The 21,832-nt window shown below is 46.0% G+C and overlaps 1 protein-coding gene across 1 annotated transcript; it reads left to right on the top strand.

The window, feature by feature from the left end:
* Positions 1 to 2,053: 2,053 nt before the first annotated feature.
* HEATR6 (HEAT repeat containing 6) lies at positions 2,054 to 20,519 on the top strand (the record flags this gene model as incomplete). The annotated part of the gene is made up of 20 exons (XM_082493117.1): positions 2,054 to 2,260; positions 4,071 to 4,178; positions 4,569 to 4,709; positions 5,699 to 5,814; positions 7,514 to 7,628; positions 7,893 to 7,994; positions 8,344 to 8,481; positions 9,616 to 9,908; positions 10,305 to 10,482; positions 10,792 to 10,998; positions 11,557 to 11,656; positions 11,894 to 12,252; positions 13,161 to 13,283; positions 13,865 to 13,951; positions 14,970 to 15,104; positions 16,296 to 16,418; positions 17,465 to 17,589; positions 18,287 to 18,383; positions 18,828 to 19,032; positions 19,504 to 20,519. 20 exons carry the CDS (start codon positions 2,054 to 2,056, stop codon positions 20,052 to 20,054), a joined length of 3,510 nt encoding a protein of 1,169 aa, XP_082349243.1. The 3' UTR covers positions 20,055 to 20,519.
* Between the last annotated feature and the right edge of the window lie 1,313 nt (positions 20,520 to 21,832).

The raw sequence follows: 21,832 nt of genomic DNA, 5'->3' as shown, positions 1-21,832 counted from the left end.
GGTGGCCACACGCTCCTCCGTGGTGCGCTGCCTCCCAGAGCACGTCGAGCAGCTGCTCTCCCCAGAGCGATGTCTGGGCTGGGATGGCAAAGAGCGCTCTAAAAAATCATCTTCGCGTAATATGAATGAGTGGTACTGCTTGAGGCTGTTTCTTTGCGATGCATTTCGCTGTGCCTGCCTCGGAGGCCTGTTAGGGACTTTTAGGGAACAAATAATAAAGAATAAATGGAACGATAAAGGTAAGAAGCGGAGCAATTAGACATAATCAGGCAACCCAGGGCAAAGAAGAAAGCTAAGGCGATGGCACTGGTGGCACAGGACATACTTTTCTTACTTGAGGTGCTCGGCCTGATAAGGAAATGAAAAGAAGGTGAAGTGAGGTAAACCAGAGGTAAGAATTTCCTGAGTGAGGTACCAGACCTTGGCTTCGCCTGGCTGTGACATGGAAGGAGGGGACACCATGCGCCGACCCCGCATCCCTCCTGCTCCCTCCTGGGCGATGCGGGTCCCTGTGACGGCGGTGTCCCTGTGCAGCAGGGCAGGGACACTTGGCTCGTCCCTGATTTGGAGTATTTCCCCATCAGCCGGGGGCTCTCAGTGCTTGGCCTCTCTCCCGGGATTCGCAAGGAAATGGCGGGAGACCGCCAGTTAATTTGATGTAACCCACGAGCAAGACATTAATTGCGGGCGAGGTGCAGTTCAGAGCTGAAGTGATGTCCTTAAGGCGAGCAGGTTTCTCATCCCGACCGCCAGTCCCTTGTGTCCCCAGTGCCGAAATCTGTTATGTCGCATGTGTGTGCCCAAACCGGGTGCGGACAGACCCGGGAGAGGGCGACGGGTGTGGGACAGGAGTACCCTGTTCCAGTTCTCCAGCCCAACACCGCGGTCATACTTCGGGCTACATCGATCCCTCCCTTTTGCTTTTAACGAAGCACCGGGTGTCCGCGGTGGTCGAAATCCCCGCAGCCCTCCCCCCCCGGCCGCTCCCCGGGATGCCGGGGGTCACCGGGCCACCGCCGGGATGGCTGCGGGCGCGGTGGCCACCAACGCGGAGGGGCAGTGCCACCTACCGCGGTTTGACCGGCCGCCGGCCCTGCTCCGCTCGCCCGCCCGGGGTGCGCCGGGCCCGCCAGGAGGTGCCGGAGCGAAGAGGCGGCGGTCGGGGGGGGCACCGAGCTCCCCCCGCCGCCACCAGCGGGATTCTCCCGGGCTGCGGGTCCTGGAGCGGGACGCGGCTGGAGTGTGACATAGATGTGTGACACGGGTGTGTGACATGGGTGTGAGTGGGACACGACTGGGAGGTGACATGGATGTGAGTGGGACGTGAATGTGAGTGGGAGATGGATGTGAGTGGGATGCGGCCGGGGTGTGACATGGATGAGGGTGACACGACTGGGAGTGTGACATGGCTGTGAGTGTGTCACGGTTGGGGTGTGACACAGATGAGGTGTGACATGGATGTGAGGGTGACACCCCTGTGAGGGTGTCACATCTGTGAACGTGTCATGGATGTGAGCGTGACACAGCTGTGTGTATGACATGAGCATGTCATGCCTGGGGTGTGACATGCCTGCGAGCGTGTCGGGGCTGTGATCGTGATATGACTGTGAGCGTGCCATGGCTGTGTGACACGGCTGCGAGCGTGTCACGGCTCTGAACTGGACACAGCTGTGAGCGGGTCACGGCTCTGCGCGGGTCACTGTTGTAAGTGTGTCACGGCGGTGCGTGTGACACGGCTGGGCAGCGTGGCGGCGGTGGGGGTGACACCGCTGGCGGCGCGTCACGGCTGCAGGCCCCGCGCCCGCCGCAGCTCGCCCAGCCCCGCGGCCCCTCGCCGTGCCCCGCCGTCCCCGGCTCCCTGGCGGTGAAAGCCGGTCCCCTCGGAGGACGCCTGTGGCGAGTGCCAGTCCCAGCGCGGGCCCAGCCCCGGTGCCGCTCCCTCAGCCGGGCCCAGGCCCGCCCGCTGCGCGCAGGCCCCGCCCGGCCGCCGTAGCCGCCCCCCGCCCCGGAAGTGCTCGCCGTTGCCATAGCGCCGCTGCCGGGAAGAGGGAAGATGGCGGCCGTGGTGGCGGCGGGGCCGGAGCCGGAGGAGCCGGGCGGTTCCTTCCGCCGTTACCTGGCGCGGCTGGGCGCCCTGCGGCCTCAGCCCGGCGCGGAGCGGCCCGACGACGGCGGCCGCCGCACCGAGCTCCACCTGCTCTTCGACCAGCTCATCTCCGAGAGCTGCGGGCCGCCGCCGCCGGCCGGGCCCAGCCCGCAGGTACGGCGGGGCCGCGGGGATGTGCGCTCTCGGGCCGCGGGGTGGGGGGGAAGAAGGCGCTCGCACGAGGGTCTGCACGTCACGGGAGTGTGCTCGTCACGCGGGTGCGCGCGTGCTCGCAGGTGTGAGCGCACACTTCCGCCGGGCGCGGGCCCACCTGCCTTCCCCTGCCCAAAGGGGCCTACGGGAAAGATGGGGACAAGCTTTTTAGCAGGGCCTGTCGCGACAGGGCGGGGGGTAATGGCTCTAAACTAAAAGAGGGCAGATTTAGACTAGATGGAAGGAAGAAATCTGTTATGCTGAGGGTGGTGAGGCACTGGCCCGGGTTGCCCAGAGAGGTGGTGGCTGCCCCATCCCTGGAAACATTCCGGATCGGGTTGGATCTGGGCTCTGAGCAACCTGATGTAGTTGGAGATGTCCCTGCTCACGGCAGGGATTGGACTAGATGGCCTTGAAGGTCCCTTCCAACCCAAACCATTCTGTGATCCTACGGGTGGGCTTCCAGCAGTGACTGGAGCACCTCTCTGCTGAGGAACGGCTGAGAGCCCCGGGGCTGTTCAGACCGGGGAGGAGAAGGCTGAGAGGGGTTCTCATCAGTGCTGATCAATACCTACGGGGCGGGTGGCAAGAGGACGGGGCCAGACTCTCCTCAGTGGTGCCCAGCGACAGGACGAGGGGCAACGGGCACACACTGGAAGATGGGAAATTCCATCTCGACATGAAGAGGAACTTCTCTCCTGTGAGGGCAGCAGAGCACTGGCACAGCTGCCCAGAGGGGGGGCGGGGGGGGAGTCTCCTTTTCTGGAGATATTCAGAACCCTCCTGGATGCCATCCTGTGCACCCTGCTCTGGGTGACCCTGCTGTGGCAGGGGGTTGGACTGGATGATCTTGAGAGGTCCCTGCCAGCCCCTGCCCGTCTGTGTTTTTGTGGGTGTGTGCAGACTGGTGTGGAGGGCCCCACAATCATCTCACCTGGTGCCTCCACACAGCAGCCCTGTGCATACCACCCTGCGGCTCCCCACGGGCCGGCTCACTACAGACCACAGATTTTCCTACACGTCTTCCGCTCTCTTCCCCATGACCCTGTTCTCTTCTGCCTCCACCTGCTCTGATTCCCTTCCCCATCTCTCTGGGTGATTTGTGAGCTCTGCTGCCATGTGCCGAAATCCTGCTGGCGTCGGCATGTGTGGCCCAGTGGCAGGAGGGCATGAACGCGGGTGGAGATGGTGGGTGACACCAGTGAGCGGGTGGTGGCTGGGACTGTAGGTACAGGGACTGGGTAGTCTGCTATTAAAACAATTAAAAATTTTGTAGTCTTAAAGTAAGCCTTGCAAAGCTGAGTACTGTAGTTTTTCAGTATTGGTACTGCTTCATTGAGAACACAGTCATTCGTTAGTACGCCGTAGACAGTGCTGATTTACCAATTTTTCTTCATTTTATTTCCAGAGTAGGCTTTGCATTTTGAAATTAATTAATTTATGCTTCTTTCCCCCACCCCACCTCTGTTCCTTGATCTAACTTTGTATTGTTCTTTTGCCATTATTATTGGCTTTGCTCCAGTGTTTAAGTGATATTTTTTGAGCAGCAGTCCTGCAATTTGAATCCGTGTCAGCATATCCCTGCGTCGGGCTGAAGGTTTGGGAAGCTCACTAGCTGGGGTTTCATTCGTTTTTTTACGTTATCCGCGTGTATTGATGTTAACGGTATCCATGCGCAGATCTGGTTGTGTGATCAAAGTCTTAGCTGGTGATGTGGTTTCCACCCTAGCTTTGTTGTCTCTAAAAAATAAAAGGAGGCTTTCTTTTCCAGGATGTTTGTGCTGTGCTTGTCCAAGCCTGTCAGCTGGTTCACCTTGATCAGGAGCATCTTGTCAGCAAAGTTTGTCAGCTTATCCATCACTTACTTAACAGATTTCAGGTACGGAAGTTTGGCTTTGTCCCTCGTTTCCAATGTTGGTCCTGCTCTAAGCCAGGGAGGCATTCTGTCTCTTTTTATGGGGCTATGGAGCCAACCTTCATGCAGAGTTTCCCGGATTTTCATTGTATTGCTTATTTATTCTTAGCTGAGGTTCTGATCTGTGGCTCTGGTGTGGTTCCTCTCAGTCAGAAGCTATACACCATCAGAAATACTCTTGGTTATAGGATACTTGTGTTGATTTATCCATTTCTTAAGTGTCAGCTGATTCTGTGATGGTGTATAATTTTAACAGCCAGATCACCCAAGTCTGTAACCAACGTGTCTGGCTATTTTGACTCCAGCAGTACATGAGGATGTTTTCTTGACCACGGTCCTTTTTTGTTGGGACAGGTGATGGTTGATGAACAGAACTTGAATTTTCTTCTCTCCTACTGCATCTCTGCACTTAAGCAATGTAACTCTTGGACGCATGTTGAAATTCTGCAAGCCTTAGCAGCTCTTGTTTACAATAATGGGCCTAAATGTCAGAAGGTGAGTTTACAGGCTAAGAGAAAGTAACCACAAATATATTTGCACCCTTTTACTGTTCTTACTTTCTTTTTCCTCAAAAGAAAGACTAAAAAAGTATCACGTTGTCAAATCGCCACCCCTTTTATGCTAAGAATAATCCCATTTAAATAGTGACTGATATTTGTGGAAAAGTTGAATTTCAGGTGTGATAGGTGCGTATACTAATAATCAGTAGATAGCAAGATTCTTTCCATGCCACATACCTGCAGGCTGCAGCTGTAGGGAGCACCTGCTACCTGCCTTGAGCCGAAGGCACACACTGTTCCAGAAGGACACCAGGCTTAGTCTGCAGCCTAACCACCCTGATGTGCCTGTAGATCAGGCAGGAAGAGCACGGGGAGCTTCAAATTGCACATTACTCAGCAGGCTCCGTTGAGGATCCTGAAACTTATCCTGTAACCAGATCAGGTCTTTAGTGTGCAGTGGGCTCAAAGCCGTTTCAAACTGGAGACTGTCAGGTCTCAATCCTGAGGTTTGTACAAAGCCCCTTGTTGCTGCAGTGTGACTGGTAGTGTTTGATGTGTTGAATTCCCCTGCTGTCACCAGCTCTTGGCAGCTTGCAGAGCAGTTTCTGCTGTTGAGCCGAAGCGCGGGGTGGTGATGCTGGCAGTTTTGGAGCTGCCAGCTTGCGTGGGTTTGTAGCCTGTATAACTGCAGCAGTTTGGTACAGCAGTTGTTACTGACTTAGCTTTCTGTCTGTGAAGAAAGCATAAATTGGGACTCAATCTGAACCATGCTTGCGCTCAACACTTTTTTTAATACAAAATAAGAGAACTTTGGAAATCAATATTTGCATGTCATTTTTTTATAAACATAATCTCTCTATGGAATCTGAAATTGCAGCCGACAAATCTTTTTTTCGTAGTATAGATGTGTTTATCTACTAAACAAGAACCAGGAGGCTGAGAGAAGAGCACTGACCCCTAATGACTTTTGGTTGTTTGTTCTAGTATCTCCCGGATTTGCTGGGCAAGACTGGGCTCTTGGTGCAGTTCAGTGATTCTGCTCAGCCAGACGTGGAACTCAGGAGGGCAGCAGTACGCAGCATGGCAAACCTGTGTCTCAGGTGCGTGCAAACCTTTTCAGATGGTGGAGTGGATGCTTTAGAAGATGTACATCTGACGGCACAGACAGCTGGTCTGCTCTGTTTGTGCTAGGAATGGTAAATTCAAGACCAGTAAGCATGGATTTGAAATCTAATACTTTAGTGCTCCAGGATATTGTATCATCAGTGGATAAAACCATAAACTCTAGGTCTTCCAGAAATAATGTTACAGAGATTAGTTTAGGGAAGGGAAAAAAAAAAAGTGGTGTGCTGTCTGGTCCCTGCAGTGATTCTTTGGGTTAATTTTGCATAAGAAATGGTCAGCTACAAGTTTTTGTAATGACTGTCAGATACTCTTTTGCAAATCATCCATTTTTCCATTCCACATGTAAATATGCTGATGCCACAGCAATGTCAAATCTTTATTAGCTGTATACATGTATTTTGACTAACCATACTCTGGGCAAGCAAGCAATTAATAAAAGCAATAGATACGTGGACTTGCTGTAAAGTTTTTTGGTTAATAGTTCCCCTGAACAGATGGCTTTTTTTTTAAAACAAACAAACAAACAAACAAACCACAACCAAACACAAAATCTTGGAATTTTGGCATTTATAGATAAAGTCTGAAGAGCTACTTAATGTAAATAAATGCAATATCTGGCAGTTTGGGGCACAATGATTTTTCTGTGTGGAGACTTGGGATTGTTAAGCCTGGAGAAGAGAAGGCTCACTGAGGATCTTACCAATGTGTATAAATGCATGATGGCAGGGAGCGAAGGCAACAGAACCAGATTGTTCCCAGTGGTGCCCAGTGAAAGGACAAGAGGCAATGGGGACAAACTGAAATATGGGAAAACCCAATTAAATGTAAGGAGAGAAAAAAAAAAAAAAAAAAGTAAGGATTATCGATCACTGGAACCAGTTGCCCAGAGAGGCTGTGGAGTCTCCATCCTTGGAAATCTTGAAAACTTGACTGGACACAGTCCTGGGCAACCTGCTCTGGTTGACCCTACTACTTCAAGCAATGGGGTTGGACTAGATGATCTTCAGAGGTCCCTCCAACCTCAACTATTCTCTGATTCTAATTTCAGGAAAATCTCTTGCAATATTAGAGTTGTCCTGCAAATATTATCAAACATGTGTTGATGGCTTGAAGTAATTAAATGTGTTGGAACGAGATACTTAGGAATCCATTACAAAAGAATTTGTTAAATGACTCTAAATCCACTGCAACAGTGGCCAGCTCTTCCTAAATGGTACTCAAGGTTGCAAAGATGAAGTAATGCAGTTGCCCTCTCTTCATGCAGTGAGCCAAGTGGATAGTAGAATGTTTCAGCACATTAAGATTGCCCAGACTTCATGGAAACTCGGGAAATGGCAAAAGTCATTCTAGGCCCTTTTCAATGCCAAATTTTGCCTAAAAAGCATTTGTAAGCATGACAGCTTGTTAAGCTATGCTTGGAGAGTTGTTGGAATTGAGAAGGTGGCCACAGTAGCAGAGTAGGTGTAAGGCACACTATGATTGTTCTAGCTCTTTGTGCAGAAGGTTTCCTTTTGTTCTTTATAGTGGCAAAGCTGATCCCTTTCAAAGAGCCATCCCTCCTCTGGGGCTGTGCTCTTCAGTCCAGCGGAGGGCTTGGAGCTGAGTTTGTGTAATGTTATAAAGCTGTGGGACGGACTGTAACCAACCATTTGTCTCCTCCTGCTTTAATTTTAGTGTGCCTGGGCAGCCGTACTTGGATGAGTCCTACAGAAGTGTCTGTTTTCAAACGTTTCTAAGTGTTCTACAGTCTTCAAAAACCGCTGATGTAGATGACATCACTTTTTGCATGGTAAGTGCGAGTCTAATTGTCTAGAATACTCTAATTAGGAGATTGTGCTGTTGGAATACTGGAATTTGGAATATATGAAACCTGGAATATTGTCAACTGAGATTTCGCTTAAATAGTCTAATATCTTTGTTCTTAATAAACATGAGTAACTGGCCCGGTGATTACGTTGAGCAAAATAGTAATTGCCTAGAGGGTCACTTGAAAAATGTGAACCTTCGGTATTTTGGGAAGGAAAAGTAAGTAATTCTGTATTTTGGTTTTCAGTTACTGCAAAATGCACTGAAAGGGATCCAGTCACTTCTCAATGGTGGGAAGATGAAACTAATGCAAACTGATCAAATTGGAACTCTTCTTGCAGTATTAAAGGTAAATCCACCTTGAGAAAGAGGCAGACACTGAAAGCTGCGTGGGGGGAAATGTAGTGTGAGATATAAAGAAAAAAACAGAGTTTCTCTCACAGCATCTTAACTGTGCTTCCCACAAAAGAATGTGAGAGAAAGATGGGAGGCTTGGCTTTTTTTGGACCTACTTAAAATCCTTCTAGAGATAGTTGAATTTCAGATGTTGCATAGCTGTTACATAGCGTGGGGAGAGGCAAGACCTGGGGGAAGGATCACAAGCCCAACTGAAATTTGGTGAACACCTGAGTAAATACGCAGTAAATCTTTGTGCATCAAAAAGGGAAGGAATGTTAACATTTTCGTTACTGTTCTAGAAATGTATGTTTCATGGACTGCCAGGATTGAGCATAGAAATGCCTGCAGCCTTGTACCCAGCTCCGTTGCCTCAGTATGATAAAAGGTCGCCCATCAAACAAGAACAATCAGAACCAGCCACCTTTAAGCAGACAGGGGTAAGCTGAAACTATACTTATTCTACTGCGTGCTCATTGTGTGCATGTTTGTTGTGGTTGTGTGTTACCTGACGTGATACCAGTGGCTAACAGGCTTTGTGTTCTGAGCCTGTGATACATTTCACATTCTTTGCTTTAAAGGTATTGATTATAAATCTCTCCGCTGAGTAAAATTGCTTTGTAAACTTGGATGACAAGAACAAACGGCTCTGCAGAGGTTGGTTTTCCTGAGTTAAGCTGTGTGCATCAGTTATTCATCTATAGCCAAGAATTCTTGGCCTGCAGACGTGGGATTGGTGCCTGCAGACTAGCCAAAGCTTTTTATTTTATAAGTTACGTTTTCTCTCCTAACACTTGCGCAATTGTTTGACTCTTTCTTAAGGAAGTCAAGTTCATCTAGAGTCTGATTACTTCCCCCTCCCTCATCTGTTCTGCTTAATCCTTTTACGGGTTATTTTTTAACCCTGTAAACATTTTGGATTACCAATTATCTGAAAGACATTAGAGAAAATAAAGTTGTATAGTCATGTTGACTTGTTTCTCTTTAGGTGTTAAATATGTACTGTAAATCTAAAAGAACTAGAGAAGTATTTACTATTCCTCCTCTTAAATCACTGTTGTGTGAAATATGACTTTTAACTAAAAGTTTTGTTGGAAATCTTTTGCTTTACTGATGAAGAGGCCAGAGCTTAATTTTTGAGGCTATTCAGATATAAACTGCCTACTTACACTAAAGTATTACTATACTGGTGTTACTGTTGCTACTATTAGGCAGAGTTTGCAGACTCTGATACGAAAGAAGTGATTGTTTCTGTATGTACAATATTGCACGTACATGTAATTGCACTTATGAGCAGTATTGTTGTATCGGAAGATGCTAAATAGCTGTGATAACTCTTGGTTAAACTAAATTTCATCTGAAAACTCATTTAGAAACTTGTATCATTTGTTGTACTATACAGACAGCATGATTTATTATATTAAACTCTGCTTTTATTCTGGATTAGCAATTAGTTTTGTTTTCACTTGAGACCTTTTTCCCTTAGTAAAAGATTTACAACTATAGAATGTTTGCATATCTTTCTAGATATTGTTTCAAAAGATTGAAAAAGAATATTTTTCATCTTAAAACAGAACCGAAGAAAAAAGTCCAAAGGGAAACAAAAGAAGGGAGAGTTTGGGGAAGAAGGAAGAGAAGGTTTGGGTGATGCAGGAAATGAATCAGTCCTTGGAGCAGACATGCTGAAATTACGCTTGGGGGATGTGCAGAACAGTCCTTGTTCAGATCCTCGGACTCACACATCAGATGTTGCATGCGTGCCTGCTGGAAAGGATCACTTATCTTCACATTATACTGGTTGGAAAAGAATCAGCAGCAGTGAGTCGGAATATTCTGATGCTGAAGGTGGAATACAGAGTAAAATGAGGTGATTGTTGTTCATGTAAACATAAAGCGTGGTGGCAGAGCAAACCGTTGTTCATAACAATTTAAGCTCGCGTATTACATTAAAGCATGCCTTTTGTTCCTGTAGATCTCGCACAAATTTTACACATGTGCAGACTCTTACACTTCCACAGGATCCTAGCACTTTGTTCTTAATCAAAACTGTTGAGGAAATCACTTTTCCTTTTGATTTATGTGGTGGTATGAATTACTGCCTTCCAATTTTCTCATACTGGTTTGAAAGTAAATTTGTTCTTTCTCTTCCTGTTCTTGGTCTAAAAAATGTCTTCTCACAGCTAGCCGCTAATATAAGTGAAAGAGGTGAAGTCCATCACTTTTCACTGCTGCTATTTCATTGATCTTTTTGTTTGTTTTTAAGATCTTATCAAGCCAATGTTCGTCAAGGGGCTCTAGCCTGTTTCCTCTCTGCTATAAAATCAATAGAAAAAAGAGTTCTTTATGGCTACTGGTCAGCGTTTGTTCCTGATGCACCTGGTATTGGCAGTCCCCAGTCAGTGTCCTTGATGACTATTGCTTTAAAGGACCCTTCTCCAAAGGTGAGGCGGTTCTGAGTAGAGAAAACATTGTATTTTTCCCATATTAATCTTAGGAGTTGTCTCCTCTGACCTTCAGTACGTACTTTGGCTAGTGTGTTAGTGTTGCTTGGTCACTGTACTGCAAGAAACAAAAGAGGATGTATTGCTTAAGGAAACAAAGGATTGTTTGTATGCTGCTTAAAGTTAGGAGAAAAGGTAGGCGGCGTTGAATTTTCTCTTGCTGGAGAAAGAGACTTTCATAAACTTAAATTCTCCATCAGCTCAAAGGAGGTGTTAAAAGTGGGTAACAGAAGTGTTTTATCGTTTCAGACCCGTGCCTGTGCTCTTCAAGTTCTCTCAGCCATCCTGGAAGGTTCTAAGCAGTTTCTTTCTGTTGCTGAAGACGCTAATGATCACAAGAGAGCTTTTACTCCCTTCTCCGTAACTATTGCTTCTAGCATCCGGGAGCTGCACCGCTGCCTGCTGCTAGCTCTGGTGGCAGAATCCTCTTCTCAAACACTGACACAAATAGTCAAGGTAACTGTACTGTAAATGTTTCAAATGCTGCCCAAAAGATTATATTGGTATCTAGATTAAGTCTTGAAGAAAGATTGCACAGAAATTATTGTAGCTGTGGAGGACGAAGGTGGTGGTGGGAAATGGGCTGTTGTCGTCTCACAAGGCTTTGTTGACTGACTCTTCCTACAGAGTCCTAAGGTCTCTTTTCTCTTCAGCACAGTTCTAGTGTTCCTGCATTTCTTTTGTGTAGTCTTTTTGGAGCTGAAGGAACCTATGAAATGATTCTGAAGACTCCCATTGGCTTTACAACTGGAACTCAAATTGGCAAAAAAAGCTTTCCATGGGCTATTGAAATTCCTTGGTCTTTTTGCCAGGTCACAGTAGTTAAATACTTGTTCTTAGGAGCCAAGTTTGTAACCAATTTTCAAACAGCAGATAATTGGGGCATTTGTTTTCAGGTGCCCTCAGATAATTAGCTGTCTAAATGACCTAAATTGCAAATGTAAAAACAAATCTGTTGGAGGCCAGGCTGACATTGTAACCGCCACTGCACGTATGTTCTTTTGTGTGTTTCAGTGCCTTGCAAATTTGGTTTCAAATGCACCATACGGCCGTTTAAAACCTGGGTTGCTGACAAGAGTTTGGAACCAGATAAAGCCATACATTTGTCACAAAGGTTTGCATTCTGTTTGGCTCGAGCCACTTGCATATGTTATATCTTAATTCAGCATTGGTTATTACAGAATAGCTGTGGATGCCCCCCCCCCTCCCCATGCTTCATAAACACATAATTCGATAGCAGTACATATGTTATGACCTGTCTTGTCTGAAAATTGCTGAAGAAGGATACTGACATGTCAGTGAGATGCTAACGGGCTGGCTTTTTCTTCCTCTGCCCTGTTCTTTCTTGCAGATGTTAATGTTCGAGTCTCCAGCCTCACATTATTAGGGGCTATAGTATCTGTCCAAGCTCCTTTACCAGAGGTGCAGTTACTTTTGCAACAGCCCAGTTCTTCAGGGCTAAACAACAGTGGTAGTGTAACCCCTCACCGGTTTAATTCTTTGGAGCAGTGGAGAAAAACACTCCCCTCAGAAGGGGAGCCACCAGATAATGCAGCAGGATGTGCGTCTTCAGAACCGTGCTGGCTTCTCCGTCTCTGCGTTTCCATCATCGTTCTGCCCAGAGAGGATTCCTGTTCTGACAGCGATGCCAACTTTCCATCGTTTTCCAGTGTTTATGAACCGTGTCCCCTTCGACTGGAATCCTTACAGGTGGGGATGGACAGCTAACTTGTGAAATGAGCAGCTTGGTACAATATCAAATTCCCTCATGTCTACCAAGCCTCAGTTGTGGGTTGCCTTTGCTCCTAGCTCTTTCGGTGAGGTTTAGCCTAAAGCATTTGCTGGTGCAGCATGTCTGAGCCGCTGTGACTGAAAGAGCAGAAATGTTTTGTTTCTGTGCATGTGGCCGCAGCATAACTGTCCCATAGAAAAACTGCTGCAGCAAGTTCAGCTGCCTGTGATTTTTTTCTTACCTTCATTATTTTTCAATATTTGGTTGTGTGTGCTGGCATCTGGTGAAAGCTGTGAGTCTTCCCCATGCAAACTCCTCCATACAGAATCTAAGTTAAAGTTTGCTGGAAAGCAGTGGGGAAGAACCTTGCAGTTGAAGAACAGTCTGCAAGGAACTATGGAGTGATGCTGGCCTGACTAAAGGAGTACTTGTGAATGTTGAGATTTGGCCTTCATGTAACCACAGAAAATGGTAAGATTTTGTAACGTACATCCTGAGGAGTCTCACTCTTTTTCTGGAACAATGAATATTTGTTAAATTCAGCTTCACAGAACACAGCAGTGGTGTTATAGGAGAGTGTTGCTCTTGCAGGCACTCTTGTTTAGTTTTTTAGCTACAGGAGACCTCACTTACAGTAAATAATTCATTGCGTTGCTACCTGATAGTGCTTTTGTGGCCCTTTTCTGAACAAGATAATGGAAGAGGGAGGTTTTTAATTAGCTCTAGTATTCTAGAAGTTGTGCTGCAAGGTATATCTGTTGCATCAGAGTTTAGTATATGGTCCCAGTGTTGATTAACCCATGAACATCCTCTCTGTGTGTATTTGGGGTATTTTGGTTTAACAGAAGGAAAAAAACGCTGAATGAAATTTTTTGTTTGTGTTTAGGTATTGGCTCTTCTTGTAAAAGGTTATTTCGCTATGGCTCAGAGCTATATCCTAGAACTTGGAGAAGTGGCTTGCAGATGCATGGAAGAAATGGATCCATCCATTCAGCTTCATGGAGCCAAAGTAAGAGCATGAGGAAACATCAATGTTGTTTTACCAAGTCAATTTTATCTATTGGTGTGCTTTGCAAATACGGATGAGTAGTGATGTGTATTCAGGGCATCTGTGTGTGTGTGATGTAGCACACCGTAAAGAGCTGGTGCCTGCTGTAGCTCTTTGAGAAATGCAGTACCCTGACACTTTGCGAAATGCACCTTCTGCTTCCAATCTTGAATTCCCAGCAGCATTTTGTTGCTCTGCTGAGTTACCAGGAAGCTTGGGACATGCAAGGACTGTAACACTGGCCCTTCCCTGATTTAGCATCAGCTGATGCAGGAACCAGCTGTGTCTGTCATCCAAAAGAAAGCTCAGAGAGAGTTCCTCTTTGGCAATTTGTTGCGCCGTTCTAGCTGGAGACTTTATGCAAGAAAGGCTTTTCCTCTAATTTTTTCACTAGCAGGGATAGAATAGAGTCCAAAACAATACTGAATCTTTTATTTTTGTTTACTGGGTAAGTACGTATAGTCCTAGGTAGAGGTTGCTATGCTTCCATGGTACTTGAGTTATCCCTGATAAAGACCTAGTTGCTCTTTGTTTCCTTGCAGCTTCTGGAGGAGCTGGGCACAGGTGTACTACAGCAGTACAAACCTGATTCAGCCGTTGCCCCTGATCAGAGAGTACCGGTCAGCGTGGTAAGTGTGTGGGCTCCCTCTGAGATTGCACTTCACTGAGCTTCCTTTCTTGAACTCTGCAAGGTTACTGGTATGAATACAGATAAATCAGTTGCAGGAAAGCAGAAAGGGATTTACTACCCTGTGGCTTTATAGGTGCCGATACGTACAATTTTTGTAGACTTCCTGCATTATTTTGGTATCTGGTTTTGTCTGTAGGCAGGTGTGGGATTTTGGTTTTTTTTTTTTTTTTTTCCTTTTACATCATGTTAACACTGCCTCTCTGCCTTTCTTTATCCCTCCTCTTCCTGCCTGCTGTAAGTCAGAAAGCTGGAAGAACAGTGCAGATTTTGCATACATCATTACTGCTGCATAAAACCTAGACATATGCTTTTAGAGCTTTGGTGAATTTGCATTGTTACAAGAGCCATCTTACATGTTCTGGCTGTTCACAAGTGTAGAGGGAGTGGCCAGAACTGTAACATAAGTGATTTCAGAAAAATTAATTTTTTGAGGCTGTTTGTTGGATAAGTTTGCAGAAACTGAGGAACTGGCATTCTAGTAGTAACATAGACCTGTTTAAGTCTTGCTTGTGTGAACAGAAGGTGAGTTTATAAATTTCTTTGGTGTATGCAAAGTTTTGAGCTGGTCATCAGTGACCCTACAAGATAGGAAATGTGTCCTGTAGCACTGGGTTTCTGTTGCTTGATATTCAGGCAAATGAAAATAGCCAGCTGTGTGGATTCAAGATTGGGATCATAATTCTATCTAATCCAATCTAATCTGAGTGTATGTGTCTTTGAGAAGGAAACAAACAGAACTCGGTGAATAAGTACTTGATAGCAATAGTAAAATATCTTTAAAATGTTTCTGAATGTGAAGTATTTTAGGCTTCCAAACAGTTGTAATCACTTTCACATGTGATTATGCTACCTGCTGTAAGTATGTCTTAAAGATGATCGAAGAAAAAGACAATCTATGATAAACTTAAGCATAATTGCTGAGTTTAAATAAGTAAACCTGGCTGCTTCCTCTGTAGGTTGTAACTTTCTGGACTATGATGTTAAATGGCCCTTTACCTGGCATTCTTCAGAACTCTCCACATGCGACTCTTCAGACAAGTGCCTGTGATGCCCTGTCCTCTATCTTGCCAGAAGCTTTCAGCAATTTACAGGTAAGAGAGCACACCTCTAAGCATGGCTTTTTTACCTAGTGAGGCTTTGTTCCTGTCTACCAGATTGCAGTAGTGTAAAGCCTTTCAAAACTTACAAGGAGAGGGTAGAGGAATCTTCCAGAATATTTTTTTTTTTTTTTTTTTTTTTTTTACATTCTGAAGAAGTTGTGACTATTGAAGACTGGAAAAGGCAGCATTGGGAGTAATTAGTCTGTCAAAACAATTAAACTATGGGTCACAGAAGCTGTTTGGCCCTGCCATGAATACTCAGCCTTGGCAGTGATGCATGGGAGATGGAGGGCAAGAATTTCATTGCATGAGGGAGGGGTGAAGGGTTGTTATTTTGCTGGTTAAGTGTTTGAAGAGACAGCTGAGCTAACAGTCATAGGCTGACGTTCACTGATTTGCAAGCATGTTTTTTCTTTTGGCTGGTGTTTAAAACACTAAGCCCTGGCAGAAGCAGACAAATGTGTTGGCCTTACTCTCCTTTTGCAACATGAAATATGTTTTTAAACATGAAAGCCTTGGCAGCGTATCACCGCTGCATTGTGCAGCTCCTTTTATGTCACTGTGCCCTTCTTGATGGGGAGTACTCTGCCAGATCTCATTTGCCCAAGAATTGCTAGTACAGCAGTATCTCTGGAATTCTCCGTCTGATTTCTCCCAAGTACGGCATGTACTTCATCGCTCTGTACTTTGATCCCATACGCTCTCTTGCCCCTGTGGCCATGTGGGGTCAAGTCAGTGCCCACTGACCCTTTGCTCCGATGAAACAAAGATCTTTGTCATGGGTTGGTAAACTGACAATCTGTCCAAGATGAACTTAATCTGCCTGGCTGTCCTTGTTAACGAGGGGGAAAGAGTGAAGTAAGACAGGAAAAAGCCACCGATCCAGTCTGGTTTACCTCTGATGGGCCGTGCCTTCTGCGTTTGGATGATAACTAATATTTTGGTTTCCTTTGTGGTCTTATCTAACAGCAACAAGATCATGTTTGCTGGAAGCATTCCCATTTCTTGTGCGGCATCCTGAAGTGCCAGTCAGTTTACTTTAAATAAAAGAGTAAGCTCTGAACGGTAGCTTCTATAGATTCCAGATATTAGGGTCTTCCAGAGTATTTGTCAGTTCTCTGTCTTTGTGGGACAGAGATCTTTCCAATTTCTCTCTATTGCCATGACTTCATATCGTTGCAGAATGACCAGCAGATCCTGTGCGTCACTCTGCTTCTTGGCCTGAACCACTGTGAGAACCCACTGGTGAAAGCTGCTGCTGCGCGTGCGCTTGGAGTCTACATCCTCTTCTCTTGCCTTCGGCAGGTCAGAACTGGCCCATTTTTCTTATTTTGAGCCATTTTATAATGGGTTTGATGAACCATAAGATGCGGGATGTGAGTTCTTTTGGAATGAACTGGCCTTCCTTCTTGCTTTTGGTCTGTAGCGTGCGTGTAGCACTTCTTTACCGTCTCCAGACCTGCTCTTGCCTCCTGTGTGGTGAACAGAACCAGTGCAGCTTTTAGGTGTTACGAAGCAGAAGGCAGAGTGCCTCATGAGTGCGAGCAGAAGGAGGGAGGTCAGGATCTTCCCCGAGCTCTCTGGGACAAGTGGGAAGGGCTAGCTTGGCACGAAGGAGCTGCAGGAGGTGAGGTAGAGCTGGGAAGAAGGGAACAGCTGTACAGCACTCTGTAAAGTTTAGTGAGTTTTTAATGTGAAGGCTTCAGTTTTGCTTAAAACTAAGCAGTAAAGCTTGTTTAGGGAAAAATGCTGTGTGTTTTTTTTTTTTTTTTAAATTAGCTTGGCTGAGCTGGAAGACTCTGTACTAGTGTGGCCTTAAATGGGTGATTGTAATAAAAAAATTATGCAGTAGCTGACATTGAGATTTGAGTCCCAAATATTTTGAAAGAAAATCCTTTACCATAGGCAAGGCAATGAAAATAAAATGTAATGTGCCATAGAAGAGAAAATTAGACAGGCAGCTCAACAAGGACTTTGGAGAAGCAATTACTTTCTTAAGAGTGAGATTTGATGAGTGTAAGATTGGCAGTCCAGGTAATTATGTTAAAATCCAAAGTAACTAAAGCAGCAATGAAATTAAATAATACATTGAAACCTTTCTGCAACAGCAACCCGAGAGAGTGGTGAACTTGGTGAGCATGCAGGCTTAGACTGTTAATTAAAGGTCAAACAAAGCTGTACAGAGAGCATCAACGTTAAAAGTTGTTGCCTAAAAGAAGAAGAGTATATGAATAGAGCCGGTCTCTGTGCAGGTATCATTTTCCCTAGAAAGGCCAGAATGTATCTGTTACTAAGGAAACCACCTGAGTTTTTAAAACTTTCTAACTTTGTAGCAATTTTTACTTTTACAGGATGTGATGTTTGTGGCAGACACGGCAAACGCTATTCTGAATTCCCTCCATGACAAGTCTCCGAATGTCCGTGCCAAAGCAGCTTGGTCCCTGGGCAATCTCACGGACACTCTGATCATCAACATGTACGTAAGCGCACCGTGGCCCGCGGAACTCCTCTCTCTGCCCGTATTCCCATAGCGTCAGACAGATGGTACTGATCTACTTAGGATCAAAAAAGCCCAAATTTGGCTTGGATGCTTCTTTTTACCCATTCTTCAGCCTGTGTGTCTACCTGTGTATGACACTGTATCACGTGGATATCCCGTATCCATCTGGGGTTGAGTTCTAAACTGCTCGGGTTCAGGTCTTTCTAATCATTAGTTCTGGAGTATATTCCACGTTTACTTTTCAATTTTCTGTTTCTTGTACGTTGCTTTGTGTAATTGCACGTTCCCTGGTTACTTCACTTTCAACATAAGACAGAAGTAAGATTAATAAATATTTAACACTTCCTCAAATCAAAGACTGAAGGAAGTCTAACCTACTGTTACATTTTTAACAGGAGAAATAGTTATCGTATATTCCTGCTAAAGAATTGCCTCTGAGCAATTCATTGCCCTCAGTTTTTTATTACAGACTTAATGCATTGCTAACCGGCTTTCTTGCATTGATAGTTTGGTTTTAAATTAATAAACATAGTGGTCACATGTAGTAAGGTCTGCCTTACATATTAGCCTTCTAAAGAGTGAAGGTTGTTCATACGCCTTTGTGAAGGATTGTATCACGTCTTTGGGGATGGATCGTCTGAGCTGGCATTTCACAGCGCGATTCTTCTGCTAGGGAAACCATGGGACAAAGTTTTCAAGAGGAATTTTCTGATCTCCTGCTGTTGAAAATGTTACGATCTGCGACTGAAGCATCCAAGGACAGAGACAAGGTATGACTGAGGGGAAGGAGGGTGGAGTTATAGCGTAGTTAACCCTTGCATTTTTATTTAAAATTAAAAAAAAAAAAAAGGAAAAAAGGCACCAGTTACTTAGGGGCCATTTGCCTCAATGGATAGGGAGCTGCAGCTCAGCATCCTCGCTCGAGGGCTGGTGTTTGGAGGTTTCCCGTGTTGTTTGACCTGCAGAGCGTTTGATTGTACTTTTCCCCAGTGTGGGGTGGGAGTTGGTTGTAATTTTTTTTTTCAGGGTGACCACTTGCAGAGAACGATCTTTCTGGTGGCACTTAGGAAGTTGCTGTCTGATAAGACACCAGTCTGGTTCCAGATGGGCTCCTTGTTTGGCTCTGAGCGTGCTTTTGTAGCAGGCTTGACAAAAGCTTGGCCTATAAGCTGAAAGCCAGAATTGTTGTTTTTTTCTGTGTATGTGTGTTCCAGGTAAAGAGTAATGCAGTCCGGGCCCTTGGGAACGTGCTTCATTTCCTTCAGCCGTATCACATAGCAAACCCCAGGTTTAGGGAAGCCATCGAGGAATCTCTTCAGGCCCTTATTTCTACTGTTCAGAGTGAGGCCACTATGAAAGTGCGCTGGAATGCTTGTTACGCGCTGGGGAATGTCTTTAAGAACCCTGCCTTGCCACTCGGTGAGTAACTTGTCCCACTGGCTGTGGATTTGCACAGCAGGTTGTGGGTTTGATAAGAAGGTCTCTGTTATAAATGTGTTGGGGGAGAGGGGGGAGAGCAAACTGAGCTGAGTCTGGCTGTCATGCCTTCCCCAGAACTCTCGCCAGTGAGATAGGCTCAGGTCCTGTGAATGTGGGCATAACTGCTGTATTCAGTTGGATCTGTCATGTTAGAAAAGAGCGTGAGGATGGGATTATAGCTGTGAAGAGATGGAAAATGTCACTTTTCCTCTTATGGAACTTCAGAAGATTAACTTTTTAAACTAATTTTTCATTTCATAACCCTTGATTCTCTCATTTGGATCAGAATAAATACAGTAAATGTAAGCTCATTAAATGTTTAGGAGATACATTGACAATTTTGTATATTTTGACTGATTGAAAAGGGGGTTTTGTGTTATGGTTTGTTTTGTTTGTTTTGTTTTTTTGTAGGAGAGGCTCCTTGGACCACACAAGCGTATAGTGCGCTTTCCTCAGTAGTGAAGTCCTGCAAGAATTTTAAAGTTAGAATCAAATCAGCTATGGCTCTCTCCATCCCTAGCAGGAGGGAATGCTATGGCTCCACTGAGCAGTTCTGCCAAATCTGGAGTGCCTTGGTGGTGGCCTTGCAGAAGAGTGAGGACACCGAGGACTTTCTGGAATTCAAGTACAGTGCCAGCCTCAGGACGCAGATCTGCCAGGCTCTGCTCCATTTGTTAAGTCTGGCAAAGAGCACGGACCTGCCAGTCATTTGGCGAACCATAACAGAAAACGGGGACGTGATCAAATCCTATATCTTGCAATATTTGAAATCTGGAGTGGAAGAGAACGAAGCAGGAACGCACACGGACTTGTGCGAGAGGGAGAGTGTGTTAAAAGGAGCTCTCGAACACCTCAGTGGGATAGAGAAACAGCTGGAGGGCAAAGCTAGGGTAAGAGTGTCTGGTTATCTGGAAGATGTCTTGACAAACCATGCCAATGCCACTGAATTAACAGAGGCTTAGAAAGAAACACCTGTTTCGGTGACCAATAACTCGCACTTCTGGCTGGGCACGGAGAGGAAACGCACTGCTTTCATTTACACAGGCCATCCAGAAGAGAAGTTCCCTGTTGCTGATATTAAAAAAAATCAAACTTGTTAAAATCATTCATAATGCCTGATGAAAAGATCTGTAGAACTTCATTTTTATCATTGCTTTGTTTGTACACTTAACTGTTACAATGTTACCAGTTGGAAAACAAATGGTTTTTCCTTCTTTGTATGTTTTATAAAACCAGCCTCTTCTCTGAGCTTATCTAAAGGTATTTTGTTACTATTGCTGCTATATTCAAAGTCATGTTTGTAAAGGAGGGATCTGGAAGAATTTTGTTTTTCTGACCAATGCAAATGTTATCACTCTTGTGTTCCTGCAATAAACCCAAATATGCCAATATTTGCATAATAGCTTAGAGCAAACACACTTTGCCTTTACCTGTCTACGTTCCTGGTGTCTTACACCTGCCCTGTGCCTCCCTGCTGCCTTCGCTCATCCTGTCTCTCAACAACTCCAAATTCCTTGTTTCCAGGTGGATGGTACTGTGCTGCGTAAGCCAGAAAATTCAAAGTAGGTCCTCTGAAGCTGGAATTTCCGCTCTTGAAGCAGTGCTACCCCTGAAGCTCTGTCGCCTTTCCATGGGAAGCACAGTGATGTTCTAAACCGTGCGTGGGTTTGTTTCTGAAGTTCTGTCCCCTTCCCCTTCCTTCGTGCTGATGCTACTCTCTGTTTGCTGTGTGCTTACTGGGCTGATAGCCGCTGGAGGACTGAGCTCTCCCGTGTTGCTGGGGACGAATCAATGCCTCCAGGAATGAGCCGGTCTGCGGGGGCGCTTTGAGAGTTAAGTGCCTGTGCTGTCCTAACCTCTGGGTGGATGTTTGAACAGAGCTCAGTGCAAGCCCTGGCTGTCGTAAAAGCTCTTTGGGAGACAAAATTTATCTGCTTTGTTTTTCCGTCCTTGCCGCTGGTTTCAGTGGGCCTCAAGTAGTGTGAGTATCCGAAACCCCTTCAGAGTAATGGAGCCTTTTTCCCTGGATGTGTGGGGCCGGTTCCCTGCCAGCAGTGACTTCTCCCGCCGTGGCAGCCTGCAGCAGGAGCAGCTCTGCCAACGCCTGGCGCGGCTGAGGGCTGTGAAACGCTGAGCAGCCACCTGGGACGGAAGCTGAGGGAGAGAGGAGCAGAGCTGAGCATCACTGCTGGGCCCCAGCACCACCACTGCCCTCGCTGGGCTCCAGCGGGTCATGGGCCCCATCCTGGCTCAGGAACACCCCTGGCTGTGTGTACGAATTTGCACTTAAGCTGACACTTGCTCCTTTTCTCTCTCTTTGGCTGCTGCCACTGTCCCTGTATCCATCTTTGAGATTACACCATCTGAAACAAGGCTGTGTTTTACGGCTATATTCTGCCTCTAGAAGAAACCTGTCCCTTACATTGAAAACACAACTGTGCCTGGATTTCTCGCCTGGGTTTACTGACCCCTCTGGAGCTACCCGTGTGCTGCACCAGCTGCAATACTGGCGGTGAGGCAGCGGTGGGACTCTGTGATGCGTGGTCGGGCAGCAGACACAGGGTCTACCATCGCTGCGTCTGCTCCAGCAGCCCACATCCCCTGTCGGGGTGTTCTGGATGGAGAAACCTCTGATTTTATGGGCCCCAAGAAGCGGATAGGAGCTGCTGGGAGTCTCAGGAGCGCGCAGCCAACCTCTTTGCTTTTAATAAAAACTTTTGTGAAGTCTTACCTGGCTCCT

This window comes from Vanellus vanellus (genome assembly GCF_965231255.1).
Source record: "Vanellus vanellus genome assembly, chromosome: 19".
Classification (NCBI taxonomy): Eukaryota; Metazoa; Chordata; class Aves; order Charadriiformes; family Charadriidae; genus Vanellus; species Vanellus vanellus.
Note: the sequence above shows the minus strand (reverse complement) of the source record. Positions and strands in the feature narration are given on the sequence as shown.